Genomic DNA, 22876 nt, shown 5'->3' on the forward strand with positions numbered 1-22876 from the left:
ATTTACCTTATCCACTGTATTTTCAATGAAAAGAGGCGAGGCTCATCTCTCTGCATTCACTGGCACAGCCTCGTGTCATGTGACCAGAAACGTCAACGATTAAATGGCAGCGTCCTGTTTTGTAAATTAACACAAGGCACGATCGTGTAAAGAGTGCTTTAAACTCAAGAATCGCATTTCGAAGGTAAATGTACAAATTACATATGTCATATCCTACCTACAGCATGCTAGGAAACTTTATAAATTGGAATGGGTTGCCCAATGCGAAGAAAAGGAATGAATGGAAATCGTGCGTGGTGGTGTTGTTGTGTTGTCAATTTGGCTGACGTTCATGTGCACCATCCCATTCGTGTTGTCTAGAATTATCCCAAACATGTTTCGATGTTTGAACGCAATGTTTTAGCTCATTGTCCGAATGTATGATATCTTACTAGTTATAACCTAGCTATTATACAATTGCTCAACATAACTTTGCATTGATCAATCCATATGTAACGGTGTTGCCACACCTACGGAGTGAAAAATAGCAAGCGACACAATAATTGCATTGTTTTAGATCATACAATATAATACAATTTGTTAATATAGCCTTAAAATAGTTTGAACTGTATGCCTGTATTACTTCTTTACAGTGTTAGTAGTTAGGTAATCTCATCTCATGAATGTTTTTGCTCTGACTGGTAAACAACAATCGCATTCATCAGAGCAATTGCGCGTCATCTCCCTGTCATCAGAATGATTACGCCCCTTTTGGGGTGATAGAAGCGGAGAAGTTTGACTGGCGGTCAATGGGAATTTCTGGTCTTCGCTACTTTAATCCGATAAAATAAGAAAACCGTAGTGCTTTTTAGATATTAGGAGCCCAAATCCGATGGCCAGTTAGGCAAACTATTATATAGTGTCATTGCCGATCAATGATCGACGTCGTAATATAGAGAAAATTAATGAAATAGGGGTTGATTCATCAGAGCCGTCATACGTCATCTCCCTGTCATCTGGGATTTGTAGTTCTTCATTTGATCTAGCCCAGTGGTCTTCAACCGGGGGTCCGCGACCCCTAGGGGGTCCGCAGAGGTACTGCAGGGGGTCCGCCAATTTCTGTCATAATAATTGACAACTTTCACCAAAATAATCAGTGAGAATTAAAAAATATAACAAAAATGATATTGAGTAAGGTACAAGCATTAATAGGCAATAATAAGCTACTTTTGACAAAAACAATTTACAAAATAAATGATGCCCATGATTCTAGAGTCTAACATAACGTCAGCTGGAAAAAAAAACACACCTGTCTAGCAAGCTAGGTGTTGGCTAAAACGCTGCAGTTCGGTCTTCATTGCGAAATTAACGTTAATTAATAACTAGCATAACGTTACTAATTTAGTTACTAGTTTGATAATAACAAACCCGCCTCTTTGCTTCTCTATGCGCCGCTATAGGAGAGGAACACAACGCGCTCCTTTACCATTCCGAGGTCAGATGGCTTTCCCGTGGATCAGTATTCATAGCTTTCATGTGACGTCACAGCATAGTGGAAACGCCCACCTGACGGGCAAAAGGCACTTTTTGCGGGCAAAACCCACGGGCAAAACCCACTTTTTGCGGGTTAATAACTTTGATTTCCCGTGGGTTAGGAAAATAATTCCAACGTGTCCGGAAAGAGGAGGAGCCAGGGAATCCAAAAGTTTTTGAATGATGTCGATCCTCCACTCCTATCACAGTGGACACAGCAAGGAGCGAATTAGCGGTAGAACTCCCGAACGCCCGGTTGATCGAGTTTCGTATTAAAAGTATATGTTCTCGGGGTGTCAGCGCGGTGTGTAAGGGCTCAAAATGACCGTATACTGATGGTGAATTTAGAGAAATTAAAACTGTGTTTGTAGCACCTCCATAGCCGGTGTTATTCACGGTCAAAGCCGGTCAAGGAGGCACCCTTTGCGGCTTAATAACTTTGATTCTCCGGGGGTTACGGTAAAAATTCCAACGTGTTCAGAAAGAGGAGAAACCAGGGAATCGAAAAGTTTTTGAATGGAGTCGATCCTCCACTCCTATCACCGTGGACACAGCAATGAGCGAATTCCCGGGTAGAAATATCCCCTCGACCCGCTGTCAGCGGGAGTTCCGTCCAGCAGCGGTAGAACTCCCGAACGCCCGGTTGATCGAGTTTCGTATTAAACGTATATGTATACAACAACCTGTAGCGAATACCCTGGCAATCTAACAATTATATTAGAGTGTATAATGCATAAACTGGGCATAGTCATGGTCTTTGCTTGGCTGGCTGGTTGGCTGCATTAACCTGTTGTTGTTACTTGTATGTTCATTACGTTACTTCAAATGAATGCCCCCTAAGTCAAATCCATCAACTGAAGATAACTCGTGAGTTTAGAATGAGAAGGTTCTATCTCCGTTTAGAATGATAAGGTTCTATCTCCGTTTAGAATGATAAGGTTCTATCTCTGTTTAGAATTATAAGGTTCTATCTCCGTTTAGAATGAGAAGGTTCTATCTCCGTTTAGAATGATAAGGTTCTATCTCCGTTTAGAATGATAAGGTTCTATCTCCGTTTAGGGTAGTTCAGAGATATTGAGCGTCAAAGTTTTGACATTCCATTATGTTTTGTGAGATGGAACCTTTGTATTTTATTAACCGTTTGCGTCCACTCGCCATGTTGCTATGATACTTTTTGCCCGTCAGGTTGGTGGTTGCTAGGGAAGAAACCACGTGACTGAAAGCTATGAATTGGCGCGCGTCTTTGAATTACGCACAGCTATCCTCGAGATTCTGGTTGGCCAAAACCGCGCGGAGCTGGCTGCGCATTTCAATGCGCCCTCGCCTGATGTGAAATGCGCAATTGTTGATCACTTGGAGGCACTCGGAAGTCAATTTGAGAAGTACTTTTCTGAGACTGAGTCTTGGAGAAAGCACAAGACATGGATACGGTTATCATTCAAAGACAATGCATCCGACGGCTCAAACCTGACAGCCGCTGAGGAAGATCAGCTGATCAACCTAACCACAGACAGTACACACAAGAATGTGTACGAGTCACAGCCTCTCACCCAGTTCTGGATCCATTGCCAGAAATACTTCCCCCAACTGACAGCAAAGGCCATGGTGAGCCTCTTGCCTTTTGCAACAACTTATCTTTGTGAAAGAGGATTCTCCTCCCTCACCTACCTGAAGAGCAAATACAGTTCCAGACTGCAGCCTGAGGATGACATGATGCTCTGCCTGACAACCTCCACCCAGGAGGTAGGCATACCTTGCTTCCTGAAGCCAAAAGTTTCATTGTTGAAAAATAATAATAATAGAAAATATAAGCCTCATCAAGAACAACAACAACAACAAAAACAATAATAATAATAATAATAATAATAATAATAACCAATCATAATTATGCATGAACGTTTTATCAATCATAAACACATATAGGCTAATAACCCAGTATATAAATAGGTTAATATGGTGAAATAAAAGGTGAATGAAGTAAATATAAAAGTTATTATAGGCTTATATATATTACATGTGGGGGTCCCTGTTCTGTTTGTCTCTCATCCAAGGGGTCCTTGGGTTGAAAAAGGTTGAAGACCCCTGATCTAGCCTACTAAGGTACTACTTAGTACCTACTAACCCTTCACCCATAACGGCTATCGACTAGTGCTACTGTGCATGATATTTCTATTGTAATCATGGGAGATAAATGTTCAAAGAAGAAACGAAAGCAAACGCTGTTGGGGGGACTGGAGGTGAAGACGTTAGGACCACGGCAAATCAAATGAAGAACTACAAATGCCTGATGACAGGGAGATGACGTATGACTGCTCTGATGAATCAACCCCTATTTCATTAATTTTCTCTATATAACGACGTCGATCATTGATCGGCAACGACACTATATAATAGTTTGCCTAACTGGCCATCGGATTTGGGCTCCTAATATCTAAAAAGCACTACGGTTTTCTTATTTTATCGGATTAAAGTAGCGAAGACCAGAAATTCCCATTGACCGCCAGTCAAACTTCCACTCTTCTATCACCCAAAAAGGGGCGTGGACATGACGGGAGGGGAAAGTACCCGGATGCGTTGCTCTGATGAATGCACGGTCCAGCACGTTGATCCAATCCGCGAGCTCAACGGTGCTTTGCTGATGTGATTGGGTGACGCGAGGCTCTAGCGTCGATGAGAAGCTCACTAGAAGGGTATCATTTCACCTCCGGGGAGCTACTTTATCCGCTGCGATGCAAGGGCTTATTTGATCCGCTGGACTCTCACTCGATCCATGCATTTTTAACCTAATAAACCACCAATGGCCTATTTGTGTAGGTGTCTTGCAATTGGTGGCTTTTGTATTGAATCAATGTATGGTCGAACTACTGCATCATAATCTGTGAATATTTAACCATGGGTCTTAGACCGTTGCTTAATCACTACACAGAGCCATTTAAAGGTTAAAGATCCAAAGGTAGACTACCACTTTGAGCTCCACGTTACGAGACAGATCTCAGTCCTTTGAAGAGAACATGGGTTCATTAGAGTCAGGTAGGCGTAATGCATTTTAGTTCATTTCTCTCTGATTATTTCCTCTAAATTAATATTTAAGTGTATTATTATCATATGACACATATGACATGTTGTCTTGGCCTATTGATTGGAATAGTAACTTGAATTCTGCACTGCTTTTTTGCTCATTTGGGGGTTACTGCTGGGGAGGCTGGTGGAGGCAGAAATCAGAGGATGGGCTCATTAATGCATGGAGTGGAATGGAATAAGGAATGCTAGCAAATACGTGTTTGATACCATTCCATATTCCATTCCAGGCATTACAATGAGCCCATCCTCTGATTTCTACCTCTGCCAGGCTCCCCTGTGTTTCTGGTACTGGTCAACCATCTAAGAAGTACAGTATATGTCTCCGCAGAAACAGGCATGTCTCCAAAGATCACAGTGGAACTGCTGCGGCAGCTTCGGCAAGCCATGAGGAACGGGAAGTTCATCACAGAGCCCATACAGGCTTACATCGTCCCCTCAGGAGACGCCCACCAGGTGCTGCATACTGAAGATAGCACACACACACACACACACACACACACACACACACACACACACACACACACACACACACTGTTTGTGTCAGTGGACTCATCTGTAATCATCTGTAGCCTGCCTGACCTCTAGTACAATGTGATAAGAAGGTTCCTCTCCTCTCCCACCCTGTCTCCCTCTTTATCCCTCCCTCTCTCTATCCCTCTGTTCATGAGTCGTGATGGGGGAATGGGCAAGGGGAGTAATTAAGATGCCTAACTGCTGGGGACCACTCATAGCTGATTGCTGATAGATCTCTCTCTCTCTCTCTTACCTTCCACAGAGTGAATACATTGCACCATGTGACTGCAGACGTGAATTCATCTGTGGCTTCAATGGCTCTGCAGGTGTGTGTGTGTGTGTCTGTCTGTCTGTCTGTCTGTCTGTCTGTCTGTCTGTGTCTGTGTGTGCGCGCAGAGAATGAATCAGCGCAGTGAGAATCTCTATGTGATATGCCAAGACTGAGGATCTAATTCCCTCATTATAAAAGAGGTTGATAACAACAGTGAATTGCCAAAGGCACAATATATTATTAGAGTATCCAGTTTGCCTTTCAACTTCCCCTTTATATTCTAGTGCCGCAGTTAGAAACACATTTGTCTGGCGAACTGAAACAATCAGTCTGTCCATAAACAATGAAAAAACATGGTTTTTTGGAAGCAAATCAAGGTCAAGGATTTCACAAGTTTCAGGTTCAAAGTTTTGTTGTCATATTTACTGGAATACAGGAGAGTGGATTACGGTACAATTACATTTGCACCCTCATTGTACCATAAGATTGAGTAGACAAGGACACGTGATGATAGAATGAATGTGATCCTATTTTCTAAGCACTTGAGAATGAAAGATATGAATGGATATAGCTAGGGCCCGGAGTTTTCCCCTGGTCAGGTCACATGTTCAGGAAAACCTCCAGGCCCTTAGCTTGGTGCTCTGTGTCCATCCGTCCGTCCGTAGGTACGGCCATAGTGACAGAGCAGCATGCTGCCATGTGGACAGACGGACGCTACTTCCTCCAGGCCAGCCAGCAGATGGACAACAACTGGACCCTCATGAAGATGGGTAAAACAGACCTCAACACTCTCACGTTCTCATCTGACCAACTGGTGTCGGCTTGACTTAACCATTGACCCCAGTAGAGGCTGGTGGAGGTAGAAATCGGATGCTCTTTGTAAAGGCCAATGCACACGGCGTGCGATTTTGTCGCACGACAACATTCGATTCTCAATTCACACCAATGAATGAATGAATGTGAATGGAGAATCGAATGTTGTCGTGCGACAATATCGCATCGCACGCCGTGTGCATTGTCTCATTGAGATGCATTCAAAACAATGGAATCGAATTCGGCGGTGCGACAAAATCGCACGCCGTGTGCATTGGGCTTAATGCACAAAATGGAATGTGGAATTTGTCATTCCATTCCATTACAATGAGCACGTTTCTAGCCGATTTCTACTTCCACCAGCCTCCCCTGATTCAGCCGTAGGCGTACATAGAATCTGTAAAATTGTATTTTACATCAATAGCTAGAAATAAGAACTAGAGTATGGGGCAAATGTCCATGCACTGATGAAGTCAAGTCCCAGACTAAATCTAATTTCAATGGCGACTCTCCGTTGAAGATTCTTTTTCGTCTAGAATCTCAGGTTAATCTCGGTCCGGGAAACCATCCCCTATAAATTCAATGTAATTTTGTTTAATGAACATAGTACTTTTTTTACTGATCAGAATGTGTGAATGATATGTTCTCTATCATGGTAAATGGACTGCACTTATATAGCCCCTTATTCCAAAGTGCTTTACAATGGCCTCTCATTCACCCATTCACGCACACATTCACACACCATGCAAGGCGCCGGCCCGCTCATTCGGAGCAATTTGGGGTTCAGTGTCTTAATTTCTTCATGGGGGATGTTGGTTTATTCTGTGTCTTTCCCTCTACCAGGGCTGAAGGACACCCCCACTCAGGAGGACTGGCTGATCAGCGTTCTGCCTGAGAACTCTAAAGTAGGAGTGGACCCCTGGATCATAGCGGCTGGTAGGTAGGACTAGAGTAAAGGACACAGGGGAGGCTGGTGGAGGTAGAAATCGGAGAACGGGTATCAGCAGAGGGGTTTTAACTGGGTTTTTTCTGTTTAACAGAAAAATAGAAATCATGAAGACATGTCATGCACATGACACATCCTTAAGAGAGACTAAGAGATTAGTCATGACCTGTGGTGCCTGCTGATGCCTTGTTGCTAAGAAGTTCAATCACTCATTTCAAAGTGGAAGTGCACTAACTAGAAACTAACCACAGAAAGTATGCTACACAATATTCATGTTGTTGTCTAGTGCTGAGGCTATATATTCATTTGTTGAATATGTCTGTTGTTAGAGGCCTTCAAATGGCTGGTCTACCTAAGAGAAGGGCCAAACAGTTAGCAAAGTATTGCTCAGTATCCGCTGTTATTGGTAGCCGCTCAATATGGAGAAGGCGGTGCTTCCTGTACCCATGAGCTGGATACTGTCTGTTTTACAGTACTGATACTGTATCTGTCAACCCACTGGTATCATCTGGTGTGAATAACATCCTGTGTGTGGCAGAACTGGTTGTTGGCTCAGCATTACTGTAACAGATTGTTTCCATGATATCAAAATGCACTGTTAGTATTTATGTCCTTTAGAATTGTACATGTATGTGGACATAAATAAAGCATTTAAAATGTGTGTGTGTGTGTGTGTGTCTGTGTCTGTGTGTCTTCAAGACCAGTGGAAGAACATGACCAAGGCTCTGACCAGCGCGGGTCACTCTCTGGTGGCGGTGCAGGACAACCTGATAGATGCCGTCTGGGTGGACCGCCCTGCCAGACCCAGCACACAGCTGATCACCCTAGGCTTGGGGTACACCGGTCAGAACTCCCTCCCTCCCTCCCTCCCTCCCTCCCTCCCTCCCTCCCTCTCTCTCTCCACACCACACCTCACCTAGTCATTTACACTGAACATATATTACATTATTAGATGTATGTGTCATCTGGGTGGGCCCGAACGCTCTCTCCAGACCCACCACACAGCTCATCACCCTGGGGTACACCGGTCAGAACCCACACCATTCCATGTCATTTACACTGACAGCAGATGATACATTTAGTGAAGATTTACTGTACATAGAATATATGAAGTAGTGTTGAATATTTTTTTTTAATGTTTTTTATTTTATTGAATTTTTTTACCAATGATAATAGTATAGTGAATTGAAGATGTCTTGATACCAGCACTCTATGATTTTTAGAAGATGAGCTGGAAAAACAACAGGTCAACAGATCTTTCTATGATCTTTATGATCATAATAAAATATAATGTGAACGGTCATGAGTAAAAGTATAGACTACGTAATGAACCAAAACGTCTTATTTAGGTAATAAAATACACTCCCCCCCCTTTTATAGGTATGACCTGGCAGGACAAGATAACAGCTCTTAGATCCAAGATGGCGGAGAGGAAAATCAGCTGGTTTGTTGCGACGGCACTGGATGAGACTGCATGTAAGAGTTCTTATACAGCGATATGAATACTGTCCAATACAATACTATACAATACAGAGACGAGGGAGTGGTCCGAGACGGGATGGGTCCGATATGAATACTATACAATACAGAGATGAGGGATTGGTTCAATATGAATACTGTACAATACAGAGATGAGGGATTGGTTCAATATGAATACTGTACAATACAGAGATGAGGGATTGGGGGATTGTTGGATTGGGGGTAAGACCCTGCGACATACCAGCTTTGGTAATCAATTAATTGATGGCTGCCAGAACCCAATAATTGTCCCCACACTGGTGCATCATTTCAAAGTTTATTATGATCAACTTTATGATTAACTTTATTATGATCATGCTTGATAGTGAGAGAGAGTGAAGAAAAGTGCAGGGTCAGCTTTTGTCCGTAAAATGAGACAAATCCCACCCATAATCTCACAGACCAGTGGTTTTCTTCAGTTGGCCCACTGAAAGGTTTTTTCGTCGATTAATCGATGACATATTTTAACATTAAAATACCTTATAATCATGGAAGCAGTCTATCATTGATTCAGATTCTGAGAAGTCTGTCAGTGTTGTTCCGCTGGGCACAGATCTCATGGCACGGATCTGTTTCCACAACGGAGATCGGTCACCTGATGTTTAGAAAAATATGTTTCTGTGACAATGAGAGAGAGAGAGAGATTACTTGTGAGAGAGGGCTGCCAGAGAGGAAAAAACACTTTCAAAGTACAGTAGCCTTTCCTTATTCTGTTTGGCCATACCCGCACAATAACACACCTGTGTAGGTAGAATCATACTGTATAATGGGGAAACACCTTCTCTTGTCCTTGAGACACCAGAGTGTTTATTTTGACTGCCAAACTATGCCAAACTATGACAAACCATTTATGATTAATAGCCAAATGTGTTGGAAAAGTCTGTGTCTATGTTAGAATATTAATTTACTTTTGTAACTATGCTCTGTGCATGATCAATGTCACCCCACATTAATAAGATAGCATAGATTAGTTTTTCTTATGATGACTGATGGATAGATGATTAAATTACTTAGAGAAATGTGTTTGCTGTAAGTCGCTTTGGATAAAGGCATCTGCTAAATGTCAAAAATGTAAATGTAAGAGGTAGTACAGTGTAGTCCTTGTTAGGAGGTAGGTTAATTGATTTCAAATTGGGGCCCCCAGAGTAAATCAAACTAACTTCTATGATTGGATAAATAAGACGCAAACATAATATTGTGTTTGAAAACAAACACTGTCTGTGTATTGCACCTGTAGTCTATTTTGCCGTTTTTGGGGGTTTGAATCATCCAAGAGCATCTTTTAGGCGATTAGAATACACATGGACGTCATAGCCCCCCTGTAATCCAGTTATTGGGGTCGCAGGAAATTATTGATGTCAATTTGGGGTTGTGAGACAAAAAGGTTTGGGAACCCCTGTGTTAGTGGTAGGCTAGAACACAAGAGTCTAGCAAAGAGTGACAGCCAGTACAGCCAATCGTCTGTCTCCAGGGTTACATAACCGTGCGAGTGGCCACCCGATCACGATCCAAGGACCCTGTCTCCTGCACGGGTGGCCCCCAAGACGCCTGCCTGAGCACCTCGTTAGCCTGCGTTAATGAGCTCTCCCAGCTGATTGGGCTGCCAGAGTGTTTGTCTTTAATTAGGACAGTCTGTTTTGATTGCCGTCCGGTCACACTTGGACAAGAGGGGCCTTAATAAGTAGATTTGTATGGTCGTCCTCCAAAGGGTGAGGAGGATAGCCGGCGATGGAAGACTAATGATAGGTAGAACACACAGTACAAGCTTATTTATTTGGGAAATATAGCAGAAAATCAAGAAAATCGAGCAAATTTAGCGGTTGCTGTTAGAAGCTTCTGGACCAGTCTAAACACCGATTTGAACACACTGAAATACATTCGAATTTTTGTGTTTGAACTTTGTTCTTTCCAGGGCTGTTCAACCTCCGAGGCTCAGACATCGAGTACAACCCAGTGTTCTTTGTGTACGCCATTGTGGGAATGAGCACGATAAGGTAAAAGAACCATCTGTCTCTGTTTGTTTGACAGTTTGACAGTTTCCTTGCCACATTTGAGTTACTCCGGCGTGTTCCCGAACGGAATGCAACATGCCAACACGCCACTTCCTTCTAGAGCAGTACGTACTGTAGGTGGCACACCACTGACTCTCGTTTTCCAAATAAAATACTCCCATTGCGTGCCTGCTAAACTCACCCCTCTTACTGTAAACTATGATGAACCCTTGTAAACCCTTGAAACCATGTCAGTATGTCACAATCTACTGCATACCTGACCAATGACGCCTGGTTGACGTCCCTCAGGCTGTTTGTGGACGTGAAGCGTCTAGCGGCGCCCGGGGTCAGGGAGCACCTCCAGCTGGACGCCCCCAGCAAGCCGGAGCTGACCATCCAGACGGCGCCCTACGAGGCGGTCTACACAGAGCTGCAGGCCATATGCGCCGCTCTGGGGCCCAAGGAGAAGGTCTGGATCAGCGACAAGGCCAGCTGTGCCCTCACACAGGTCATCCCCAAGGTGAGAGAGAGAGAGAGAGAGAGAGAGAGAGAGAGAGAGAGAGAGAGAGAGAGAGAGAGAGAGAGAGAGAGAGAGAGAGAGAGAGAGAGAGAGAGAGAGAGAGAGAGAGAGAGAGAGAGAGAGAGAGAGAGAGAGAGAGAGAGAGAGAGAGAGAGAGAGAGAGAGAGAGAGAGAGAGAGAGAGAGAGAGAGAGAGAGAGAGAGAGAGAGAGAGAGAGAGAGAGAGAGAGAGAGAGAGAGAGAGAGAGAGAGAGAGAGAGAGAGAGAGAGAGAGAGAGAGAGAGAGAGACAGACACACACCCAGTCCCATACAACAACCCCTACCCCCCCCCCCCCCTACGCACTTGTGGTTCTGTGTGCATCAGTTGGTAGAGCTTGAGGGTCATGGGAGGGTTATGTATGGGATGTGTGTACCTGTTTGGAGTGTTCACTTGACTGGCAATGGTGTAACGTTGTAACTAACACTTCTAGTATGTTTACCACGAAGTTACTCATCTTTTCTACACGAGACTCTGTGAATAAAATAGGTACTGTACCGTAAGTGCATAGTGATTTTGGTGTATCTCATTGTTTGTTTATCTTTTACTTTTGTCCAGGCCCACCGGTCCCCTATCCCCTACACTCCCCTCTGCCTCGCCAAAGCTGTCAAGAACACCACTGAGATTCAAGGGATGAAAATGGCCCATGTAGGTGACCTTTGAACCATGAGCTCTAAGGGCTGGTTTCCCAGACCCAGATTAATAATCTAGCCCTGGACTAAATTACATGCTTTTTTTTATTGAAAATGTTTTTAGTCTAAGATTATGCTCTAGGTCTGGGATAGCAACCCTAAATGTACTTTGTCGACTGGGCATGATGAAATCACATTCAGTCACTGTAATGTTTTCCTACCCCTACAGATCAAGGACGCTGTTGCTCTGTGTGAGCTTTTCGCTTGGCTGGAAAAGGAGGTATTTTACATCACTAATGAAAATATAAAATATAGTATGTTATACAAAAAAATATATAGAGATATAGATATCAATAAGGGCAATTCCACTGTAACAGAATGTTGTGGGTCTAGATTATTCACCTTCAAACGTACTTGATAGCAAATTTAGAACATACAACTCCATGCACAAGGACTACTACTAACAATCTCCACTGAACATGAAAAAAAGAGGAACTGCAGATTCGGAATTACCCTGTTTTTAACCACATTTCCCCCCAAAATGTGTAACCACATGTCCCCAAAACTCAAATAAATATCTATAAATAAAAATATGTGGAACCCAAAAGGGTTCCTAAAGGGTCGTCCCAAAAAGGCAATACTGTACAATACTGGATGTGAATGTAGCCACACTGAGTTTGATACCAAGCCACACCCAGTTGCACTCATTTCTTTATCATTTAGTTGTTCTACTACACGTATGATCTCCTCCAAACCAACATATGGAATTAGGAAATACAAACCTGTCTTTTTTAACCTGTCAGATAAATAAGGAAATTAAATAAAGTTTTCATGGTTACTAAAAAAACGCATCACAGTCACATACTTTCAAGCAGCACTGTATGTATTATTTATAATAACTGCCAACAACAATCATTTCCCCACACCACACATGGAAGGAAACCAATTGTTTGAAGTATATCTTATCTCTATGAACAAACTATGTGGCAACTTCACAATCTTCCTCATGATTACGTGACAATGTAATTTTCTTATAGATTCCAAAAGGCACTGTGACGGAGATCTCTGCAGCAGATAAGGCAGAAGAATTCCGCAGGTTGTTTTATTTTTTCGTTACTGTTTCGGTTACGGTTACGGTTTCCCAACAAACAACTTTGAATAAAACTGTTCCTGGATTCGTAGCCAAGTAAGGGACTTTTTGAGTCCCAAGACGATATGACCGCAATGCATGTGAGAATATTGTAGACTTATATCGCAACCTAGTGGAATGATTAATCATGCTAGTGAGTGCAACGAGAAATACAGTCATCTTTCTTTGCTTACCTGACACCTCTCTATTGCTATATGCAATAGCCAGGGAAGGAGGCTAGTATTACAGAGCAATGTTGCTTCCGTATTCAGTCCCACTGTGGTAATATAAATGTGTATGTATGTATTTGTAGTCAACAGAAAGACTTTGTCGGCCTGAGCTTCCCATCCATTTCAAGTGTGGGACCGAACGGCGCCATCATACATTACAGGTACGGTTGGTTTACTGGATATATTTATTTGAGTGTGGTTAACACCGATTTGTCTAAAATGCTTGTTCTAATCTAGATGAACCAAGTGGATGGTTGTTGTTGATAATGTTGGTGGTGTTGACCTGGTGTTTGTGTCTCTCCTTCCTGTAGACCCCTCCCTGAAACCAACAGAACTCTCTCTCTAAACGAAGTCTACCTCCTTGACTCCGGAGCCCAGTACACGTAAGTTCAGCCCTCGCCACAGAGGCCAATAATGCTCACGTACTATAGGATGAAGTAGCAAGAGAATGGGGGCTCTTAGGTGGCGTAGCGGGTTAAGCGCTGACCATGTAACCGCAGGGTCCCCGGTTCGATTCCGGCCGGGGACATATCCTGCATGTCATCCCTCCTCTCTCTCTCTCACCCATCTTTCCTGTCTAAATCTTCACTGTATCTATCAATAAAATGAAAAATATGAGTGGGACTGCCCCACTCAGAAAAAATTACTTTAAAAAAAAGAAAAAGTAGCAAGAGAATACTGCAACATAATTTTTTGGTTATTGTGACATCTGTCTCCTTCTGTAGCGATGGTACCACAGATGTCACCCGCACCATGCACTTTGGAACCCCCTCTGCTTACGAGAAGGTACAGGGAAATAACCAGTCATTCAAGTTCGTATGTATTATTATGGTGACCTGGGGCTAATAATAATACATTATTATGTACAGAATGTAGCGTCCAGTATTGCATTTCAGGCCCTGTGGAAAGTCCCATTGAATGTCCCATCTCATGAACTCGTGTCTTGCCTCTATGTCTGTCCTCAGGAATGCTTCACCTATGTTCTGAAGGGACACATAGCTGTCAGTGCCGCCATTTTCCCAAACGGAACCAAAGGTACTACAGTACCCAGCGGTCTCACTGTTAGCACACTCACAACACAGTTTTAATATTTGTTGAAATGATTATATTTCATGTAGAATGTTTGTATTGCGCTGTATGCAGATCTGTACGTTTCAAATACTTCCAACTCTGCCTACTCTGTGCTTGATTTACCTCAGAGTTGACCGTTTTGGGTCCAGTTAATTGGTTCCATTGTACCAGGGAAACGAAATCAAGCGCACGTCAAGTATCTGAAAGCATTTCCCATATGTATTTTGACCATACACAGCTCTGTCTGTGAGAAACTCTAACCCCCGCTCCTCCTCCTCCCCCCCGTCGTGTCCCCCTGTCCTCAGGCCACCTTCTGGACTCGTTTGCCCGCGCGCCCCTGTGGGAGTCTGGGCTGGATTACCTCCATGGTACAGGCCACGGCGTAGGCTGCTTCCTCAACGTCCACGAGGGGCCCTGCGGCATCAGCTACAAGACCTTCGCTGACGAGCCCCTGGAGGCCGGCATGATCGTCAGCGATGGTACACACACGCGTGACCTTTTTACATTTTCCACTTCTTTCTTTCGAGCAATCCTTCTTTCGTTCTCTCTTCTCTCTTCTCTATTGTGTCCCTCTCTCTCTCTCTCTCTCTCTCTCTCTCTCTCTCTCTCTCTCTCTCTCTCTCTCTCCCCATTATTCCATTATTGATTGACTTCCTTTGGTCATTTTGTATTTTCAGTTCATGTGGAATTTCTCATGTATTTCCTCAGAACCTGGCTACTATGAAGATGGATCCTTCGGCATTAGAATTGAAAATGTTGTCCTTGTGGTGCCGGCCAAGCCCAAGGTAAGGCGGCTGTGGCTCAGGAGGTAGAGCCGGCATCTAATGATCGCAAGGTCGGCGGTTCGGCAGTTTGATCCACGGCTGGCCATGTGTCGAGGTGTCCTTGGGCAACCCACTGAACCCCACATTGCTGAGCGGGCCGGCACCTTGCATGGCTGCTTGCCGCCATTGGTGTGTGAATGTGTGTGTGAATGGGTGAATGAGAGGACATTGTAAAGTACTTTGGTGTATAGCTTATGGCTATATAAGTATAGTCCATTTGTACGGCACTGAGTAGTATTAACTTCTACAATATATGGCGATAGTAGAATAAGAGCACTACTATTTATACAGGCTCAGTTTGCTTACAGTATAAGTACACATACCTAAGTGTAAAACAACATTTTGATTAGAGTTAAGAATTAGTAGTACCGGTAATAGAGCATTATTGTTTGGTACAGTGTTAATGTACAGTCTTAACTCTTGTCCTCTAGTCTAAGTAAAGAGACCTAAGTGTAGAATAACACCTTAAAGTAAAGGATATGTTTTAGTGTGTGGTCCAGTATTGATATTTGTTCCTGGTGTGTCTCCCCAGTATAACTACCGAAACAGGGGCAGTCTGACGTTCGAGGCTCTCACACTGGTGCCCATCCAGGTCAAGATGATCAACACAGACCTGCTCACTCAGAAAGAGGTTAGCGTTGTCCTTCATTCCTGTGATAAATTAATGAATACATGGATTCTTTAGGAAGTATCATCCTTTTATTGCTATTGAAAAATAAAGTATTTTTTAATAGATGTACTTACAGTATACATGTTTTCACTCGTGAATATACAATAGCTGAAGATTTATTTTATTTTTTTTAAGTTTCATATAGAATCTATCATGTGAAGAAAAAGATATACACATGTCAATCACAGTTGTCCTTTCACACAGTCATCATCATGCTGTATTCATGACATGTCGGAACAAGGAAACTCAGAAATGTTTGACTGGAAACCTGTCGTACTCAGATGATACTGGAGTTTCCCACTGTATTCTACACTCTTTCCCAGAGTATCAGAATCAACCAATAGGAATCTCTACACAAATAGTTAATTTTAACTCTGAGATTCTGAGTTACCGACTTGTCATGAACTCACCGGTAGTTCTGCCATTACCTCTGACACGCCTCTCTCTTCCCTGCAGCGTGATTGGTTGAACGATTACCACAGGCAGTGCCGGGAGACAGTTGGAGCAGAACTGGAGAGGCAGGGTCGCAAGGAGGCCCTGGCTTGGATGATGAGGGAAACTGAGCCCATCGCCTGAAAAGTATTCTCTGACTGACTCTACTAACTTAATGAAAATGGTTTGCACAGGAGTACGATCAAGTGAACGCTCAGCAGTGATAATCTTTTCTGCTTTTCCTTGGAGAAGCTCTCGTTTATCTTCACTCTGGCATTCTGGTCTCTGTGTTTCACTCTACGCTTCTTTTGTAACGCACACCATTAACTGTTTTATGACAATTCAATAAAAATCACATGTGGGGAAAAAAAATAAGCTTGTTTGATCCACTTAGGCAATGTTGATTTGGATATTGACAAACAAAAACAACAACCACCCCCGTCCCCGTCCCCCCCCATTCTCATGAACTGGAACGTTCCACCTTGTTTTAGAGCTGCATGTAAAAGTTAGGCGGGTCCAGGGTGATACCACTATTGGGGTCCTTGGCGTAGTCCTGTAGCGTCAGTGCAGTTTTATGTACGTCTTGCTCCTCCGATACAGAGGGGGCGCTGTTCTCCTCCTCCTCCAGCCCTATGGGCAGGGGGTTACTATAGATGTAGTAGATCCTGGAGTTGTCCTTAGACGCGTCCTGTTTCCTGAAGAGGGCCAGAGGGTTTTTGAAGCTGGTGGACCTCTTCACTCCTCTGAAGTCCACAGGGTTCACCGGTTCCTCTCGATCCACGGCGCTCTCATACACATGGGCCCTCTTTGATTGCCTGGGGGGGGGGGGGAGTTTACAGTAATAGTGGCCATATTACTGTGTAATTGCTCTTTTATGGACAGTATTCAGATTGCGTAGAGTGTAGCAAGTATGGTAATAATTATAATAATATAATAATTATGGCTTTATGACAGCGTACGTACCTCCTGCGATTGTGGCAGGAGATGGTGCAGAATAGGCCTGTGACAGTCAGAATACACAATGCCAGGGATGTTATGATGATGTTGAAGACCTTGAACTCTGGGGACGAGATTGAACAAAGAACAAGCGAAGAAGACCAACTGTCAGGCCTTGATTGAATCAGAACATAGAAAATTCCATTAATTAATATTCAGACGACTGTATCTACTAATTCAATGTTAACATTAAGTGATGACGTATACCAGAAACCCAGTGATGTCTCAATTGAAGAGAGATTTAATCCGAATTAAACTTTTGGGGATTAATAAAAGTTGTACATGAATATGAAAACAGCATGGTTTACGTACCGTACAAGGCAGCGTTCACCTCCTGGTCGACCGTCCCCAGAACCACGGTCCTGTTGAGGGTGAAGTCGACCGCGGTCGCCGTACTGTGGTTGTGGTCTCCGCTCATGCTGTTGACATTGGCGTCCCGCTCGTGAACTGAGCCCCAGCTTCAGGCTCCGCTTGCCGACTCTCAATAGCCCCAGTCATGTGACCCAACAGTCTGGGCACCGTCGCTGTGGAAACTCGCCCCTCTTTTGTTGCCCCCTCAGTCTTTGTACCCCTTAGTTCTTCCACCCCCCCCTGCCCCCGCCACTCTGCACCCCCTGTTTACACATGACTATTCTCTCCATCTTTGAGGGACAGTGAGGGAGGGAGGGAGAGTGGCCGACTTCTATCAGGCTCAGTATGGTGCACCACTACAATGGTATAGAGTGAGAGTGAGAGAGAGAGGGTATACAATAATAGAGTGAGAGTCTTTGGGCTTCTTTGGCAGACCAACACCACCTGCCACCACTCTCAGCACAAACAAGATGCATGGCACTCTGAGAAGCTCTCTTGACAGTGAGAAGATCATAATGACAAGTGAGTTGTTACTCTCACAAACACACACACACACACACACACACACACACACACACACACACACACACACACAGACAAGGGAGTTGATAAGGAGATAACATATTTATCTCCTTATCAACTCCCTTGTCTGTGTCTGTGTGAATGACCTACAGTACATTCAGTACAATATATTAGATGGCTTGGTTTGCTAAATGACAGTGCACTGTTCACAGATACTGACTGACAGCCATTGTCATTGTCTTTCTACCACCGGGCTGTAGCCATGGTGTCAGTGGACCATGGCAGCATCAACCAGACTGCAACAAAGGAAGCCTTCTCCCCAGACCTTCTGCTTCATTTCACACTGGAACACCACCCTGTATTACGCAATGTGCTCTGCCCACCCCCCCCCCCCCCCCCACACACACACACACGTCAATACAATAGTCAGCTTCCTATTTGACAAGAGAAGATGAGGAGAGGCTGGGATATTAAATACTAAACAGCTGGCAACAAAAGTGAGTACACCCCATAGTGAGCATGTCTAAATTGTGCCCAAAGTGTCAATATTTTGTGTGACCACCATTGTTATCTAGCACTGCTTTAACCCTCCTGGGCATGGAATTCACCAGAGCTGCACAGGTTGCTTCTGGAATCTTCTTCCACTCCTCCATGACGACATCACGGAGCCCACGGATGTTGGACACCTTGCACTCCTCCACCTTCCTCTTGAGGATGCCCCACATGTGCTCAATTGGGTTTAGGTCTGGAGACATACTTGGCCAGTCCATCACCTTAACCTTCAGCTTCTTCAGCAAGGCCGTTGTCATCTTGGAGGTGTGTTTAGGGTCATTATCATGTTGGAAAACTGCCCTAAAAAACGGCCCAGTTTCCGAAGAGAGGGGATCATGCTCTGCTGCAGGATGTCACAGTATATATTGGAATTCATGTGTCCCTCAATGAAATGCAGCTCCCCAGTGCCGGCAGCACTCATGCAGCCCCAGACCATGATGCTGCCACCACCATGCTTGACTGTAGGCAAAACACATTTGTCTTGGTACTCCTCACCAGGGTGCCGCCACACACGCCGGACACCATCTGACCCAAACAGGTTTATTTTGGTCTCATCAGACCACAGGACATGGTTCCAGTAACTCATGTTCTTGGATTCATTGTCTTCAGCAAACCGTTTGCGGGCTTTCTTATGCATCGGTTTCAGAAGAGGCTTCTGTCTGGGGCGACGGCCATACAAACCGATTTGATGCAGTGTGCGGCGTATGGTCTGGGCACTGACAGGCTGACATCCCACTTCTGCAACCTCTGCAGCAATGCTGGAAGCACTCGCACGTATATTTTTGGAAACCAACGTCTGGATATGACGCTGAGCACGTGGACTCAACTTCTTTGGTCGACCCTGGCGAGGCCTGTTCCGAGTGGAACCTGTCCTGGAAAACCGCTGTATGATCTTAGCCACTGTGCTGCAACTCATTTTCAGGGTGTTGGCACTCTTCTTATAGCCAAGGCCATCTTTGTGAAGCGCAATAATCCTTTTTTTCAGCCGCTCAGAGAGTTCCTTGCCATGAGGTGCCATGTTGTCCAGCGTTCAGAGAGAATTGTGCCCAAAACACCAAATTTAACAGCCCTGCTTATCATTTACACCTGAATCCTTGTAACACTAACGAGTCACATGACACCAGGGCGGGAAAACAACATCATTGGGCACAATTAGGACATGTTCACTATGGGGTGTACTCACTTTTGTTGCCAGCTGTTTAGACATTAACAGCTGTGTACTGAGTAATTTTCAAAGGACAATAAATCTATACTGTTATTCAAGCAGCACACTGACTACTTTAAGTTATATCAAAGTTTCAGTAGGATAATGTTATCCCCTGAAAGGATATAACAGAATATTTGCAAAAATCTAAAGGGTGTACTCACTTTTGAGATATACTGTACATAATAACACAATGGCAGTAACACAACATCCACTTCTGTTTGTCTCATAACAACACTTCTTCATCTTAGGATGATGGAGGAACAGAAGCACATTGACCAGGATGTTGCGTCCCACAGTCCAATATTGAATACACTACCAATTCAGCATTACATTTATGTTTACAGTAATGTATATGCATTTAACCATTTACAATACAGGAGTAGTGTCTGTGTTGCTTGTGGCCAACAGTAGCAGGAGGGTTGTTCACCATTAAGTCTCGGTCATGACGGTCAAATAAGCAGCAGTGAGAGTTTTTCAGGAAACTATTTCTCCCACGTTCCATTGGTTCACAGAGGAGACAGAGAGAGGCGCTTAATACCCCCCCTGCTGTGACAGCGTCTGGAGGATTCACTCTCAAGACCCCCTTGTGTGTAATCTTTCTCTGTCTCACTATCTCTTTCTCCCTGTCAGTGTGTCTCTCTTACTGTTCTCTCTTTCTCACTGTCTCTCTATCTCCCTCATCCTGCCAGTCTATTGCTCTCTCTCTCTCCCCCCTCCCCCCCTCTTTCTCTCTCTCTCACTCTCCAGGCTTGGTGCCAGACTCATCACAATAAATATGGTGGGATATCAACAGGAAACCCTGAGAGTAGAATAGGAAATAGAAATTGTTTATAAAGTCTGCAGGGACGCACTATTAATACATATCTGACACTCCACAGGGAGAGATGGGACTTTGATACTATCAAAAATAGTATTGTAGATGACATGGAAAATGTTATAAATGATGGGATTATTCAAGAAGTATATTATTTAAAAATATGTTTTTCCCATTGACAGATAAGGACAGTAGGTCTGCTGTGGCGGGACCTATGAACTACAAAAACATACAACCTCTTATAAAATATCCACTGAGGGTTTACAGCAATTGGCATAATGCAGCATTTGATTTTTTGATTTGATTTGATTTTATTAATTCATGCTTGCAGTGGAGCCAAGGCCCCACTGAAAAACTGCAGAACTTACATAGATATGACACACAATATTAGCAGCACAACAATTACACAACAATTTTAAAGTTTAAAAATATTTCAAGGCGGCAAAGCAAGGGCAGGTAGCAGTCATGGTAGCCATGCTGTATTATGTGTGAGTCTAGATATTGTCATTGTACAGTCTAACTGCAGTATGCAGGGTTGAGTTTTTCAGCCTGCTGGTTTTGGCCTTTGGTTCAGCCAGCTTATGCTGGTTCCTCAGTGTCCTGGCAGTGCAGCTGCCTCGTGTTGGAGGTAGCAGGTCATGCAGAGGGTGTTGCTCGTCATGCATGTTCCTGACCAGCTTCACTGCGGCCTCCACTGCGACAATTTGCAGTTGTCCATACAGCATGTGTCCTTGACAGTAATGTTATCATTATGTAATTCAGCTGACTTTATACCCCGGTAAAGCCATGAGACACAATATGGCCGTTGGAAAGACAATGGCCATGTTCATTACATACTTAGATTCGGATTCATTGTCATTGGCATGGTACTAGTACAGAGACAACGAAATGCATTCGGCATCTTGCCCAATAGTGCATAGTGCAAAAGCCATAAAGATATATGTACAGATATATGTACAGTGAGTTATATACAGACAAGCACGAGATATGTGCAGTAAGATATACCCATAATGCTGCATTAAGTCGCTCCTCGGAAACTCTGAGCTTCCCACCAACATTTTGCGTAGGGCTCCTCATTGGCTAATTCTGAGGTAGCTCAGAGTTTCATAGTTCCAAGGAGGAGCAAATGAACGCAGCATAATATCCCAGCCTCTCCTCATCTTCTCTTGTCAAATAGGAAGCTGACTATTGTATTGACGTGTGTGTGTGTGTGGGGGGGGTGGGCAGAGCACATTGCGTAATACAGGGTGGTGTTCCAGTGTGAAATGAAGCAGAAGGTCTGGGGAGAAGGCTTCCTTTGTTGCAGTCTGGTTGATGCTGCCATGGTCCACTGACACCATGGCTACAGCCCGGTGGTAGAAAGACAATGACAATGGCTGTCAGTCAGTATCTGTGAACAGTGCACTGTCATTTAGCAAACCAAGCCATCTAATATATTGTACTGAATGTACTGTAGGTCATTCACACAGACACAGACAAGGGAGTTGATAAGGAGATAAATATGTTATCTCCTTATCAACTCCCTTGTCTGTGTGTGTGTGTGTGTGTGTGTGTGTGTGTGTGTGTTTGTGAGAGTAACAACTCACTTGTCATTATGATCTTCTCACTGTCAAGAGAGCTTCTCAGAGTGCCATGCATCTTGTTTGTGCTGAGAGTGGTGGCAGGTGGTGTTGGTCTGCCAAAGAAGCCCAAAGACTCTCACTCTATTATTGTATACCCTCTCTCTCTCACTCTCACTCTATACCATTGTAGTGGTGCACCATACTGAGCCTGATAGAAGTCGGCCACTCTCCCTCCCTCCCTCACTGTCCCTCAAAGATGGAGAGAATAGTCATGTGTAAACAGGGGGTGCAGAGTGGCGGGGGCAGGGGGGGGTGGAAGAACTAAGGGGTACAAAGACTGAGGGGGCAACAAAAGAGGGGCGAGTTTCCACAGCGACGGTGCCCAGACTGTTGGGTCACATGACTGGGGCTATTGAGAGTCGGCAAGCGGAGCCTGAAGCTGGGGCTCAGTTCACGAGCGGGACGCCAATGTCAACAGCATGAGCGGAGACCACAACCACAGTACGGCGACCGCGGTCGACTTCACCCTCAACAGGACCGTGGTTCTGGGGACGGTCGACCAGGAGGTGAACGCTGCCTTGTACGGTACGTAAACCATGCTGTTTTCATATTCATGTACAACTTTTATTAATCCCCAAAAGTTTAATTCGGATTAAATCTCTCTTCAATTGAGACATCACTG

General features: G+C 44.1%; 1 protein-coding gene across 1 annotated transcript; it reads left to right on the top strand.

The window, feature by feature from the left end:
* The first annotated feature begins 97 nt into the window (after positions 1–97).
* On the top strand, positions 98–16548 carry xpnpep1 (X-prolyl aminopeptidase (aminopeptidase P) 1, soluble). The gene is made up of 20 exons (XM_080524388.1): positions 98–184; positions 4922–5046; positions 5369–5432; positions 6043–6147; positions 7034–7126; positions 7836–7979; positions 8517–8612; positions 10567–10648; positions 10955–11165; positions 11761–11850; positions 12064–12114; positions 12872–12930; positions 13277–13354; positions 13505–13576; positions 13919–13979; positions 14159–14228; positions 14570–14743; positions 14973–15049; positions 15621–15719; positions 16215–16548. The coding sequence occupies exons 2-20, from the start codon at positions 4930–4932 to the stop codon at positions 16332–16334; spliced, it is 1863 nt and encodes a 620-aa protein (XP_080380514.1). The 5' UTR covers positions 98–184; positions 4922–4929; the 3' UTR covers positions 16335–16548.
* The last annotated feature ends 6328 nt before the right edge of the window (positions 16549–22876 follow it).

The sequence above is a fragment of the Nansenia antarctica genome (genome assembly GCF_963989245.1).
Source record: "Nansenia antarctica genome assembly, chromosome: 2".
Lineage (NCBI taxonomy): Eukaryota > Metazoa > Chordata > Actinopteri > Argentiniformes > Microstomatidae > Nansenia > Nansenia antarctica.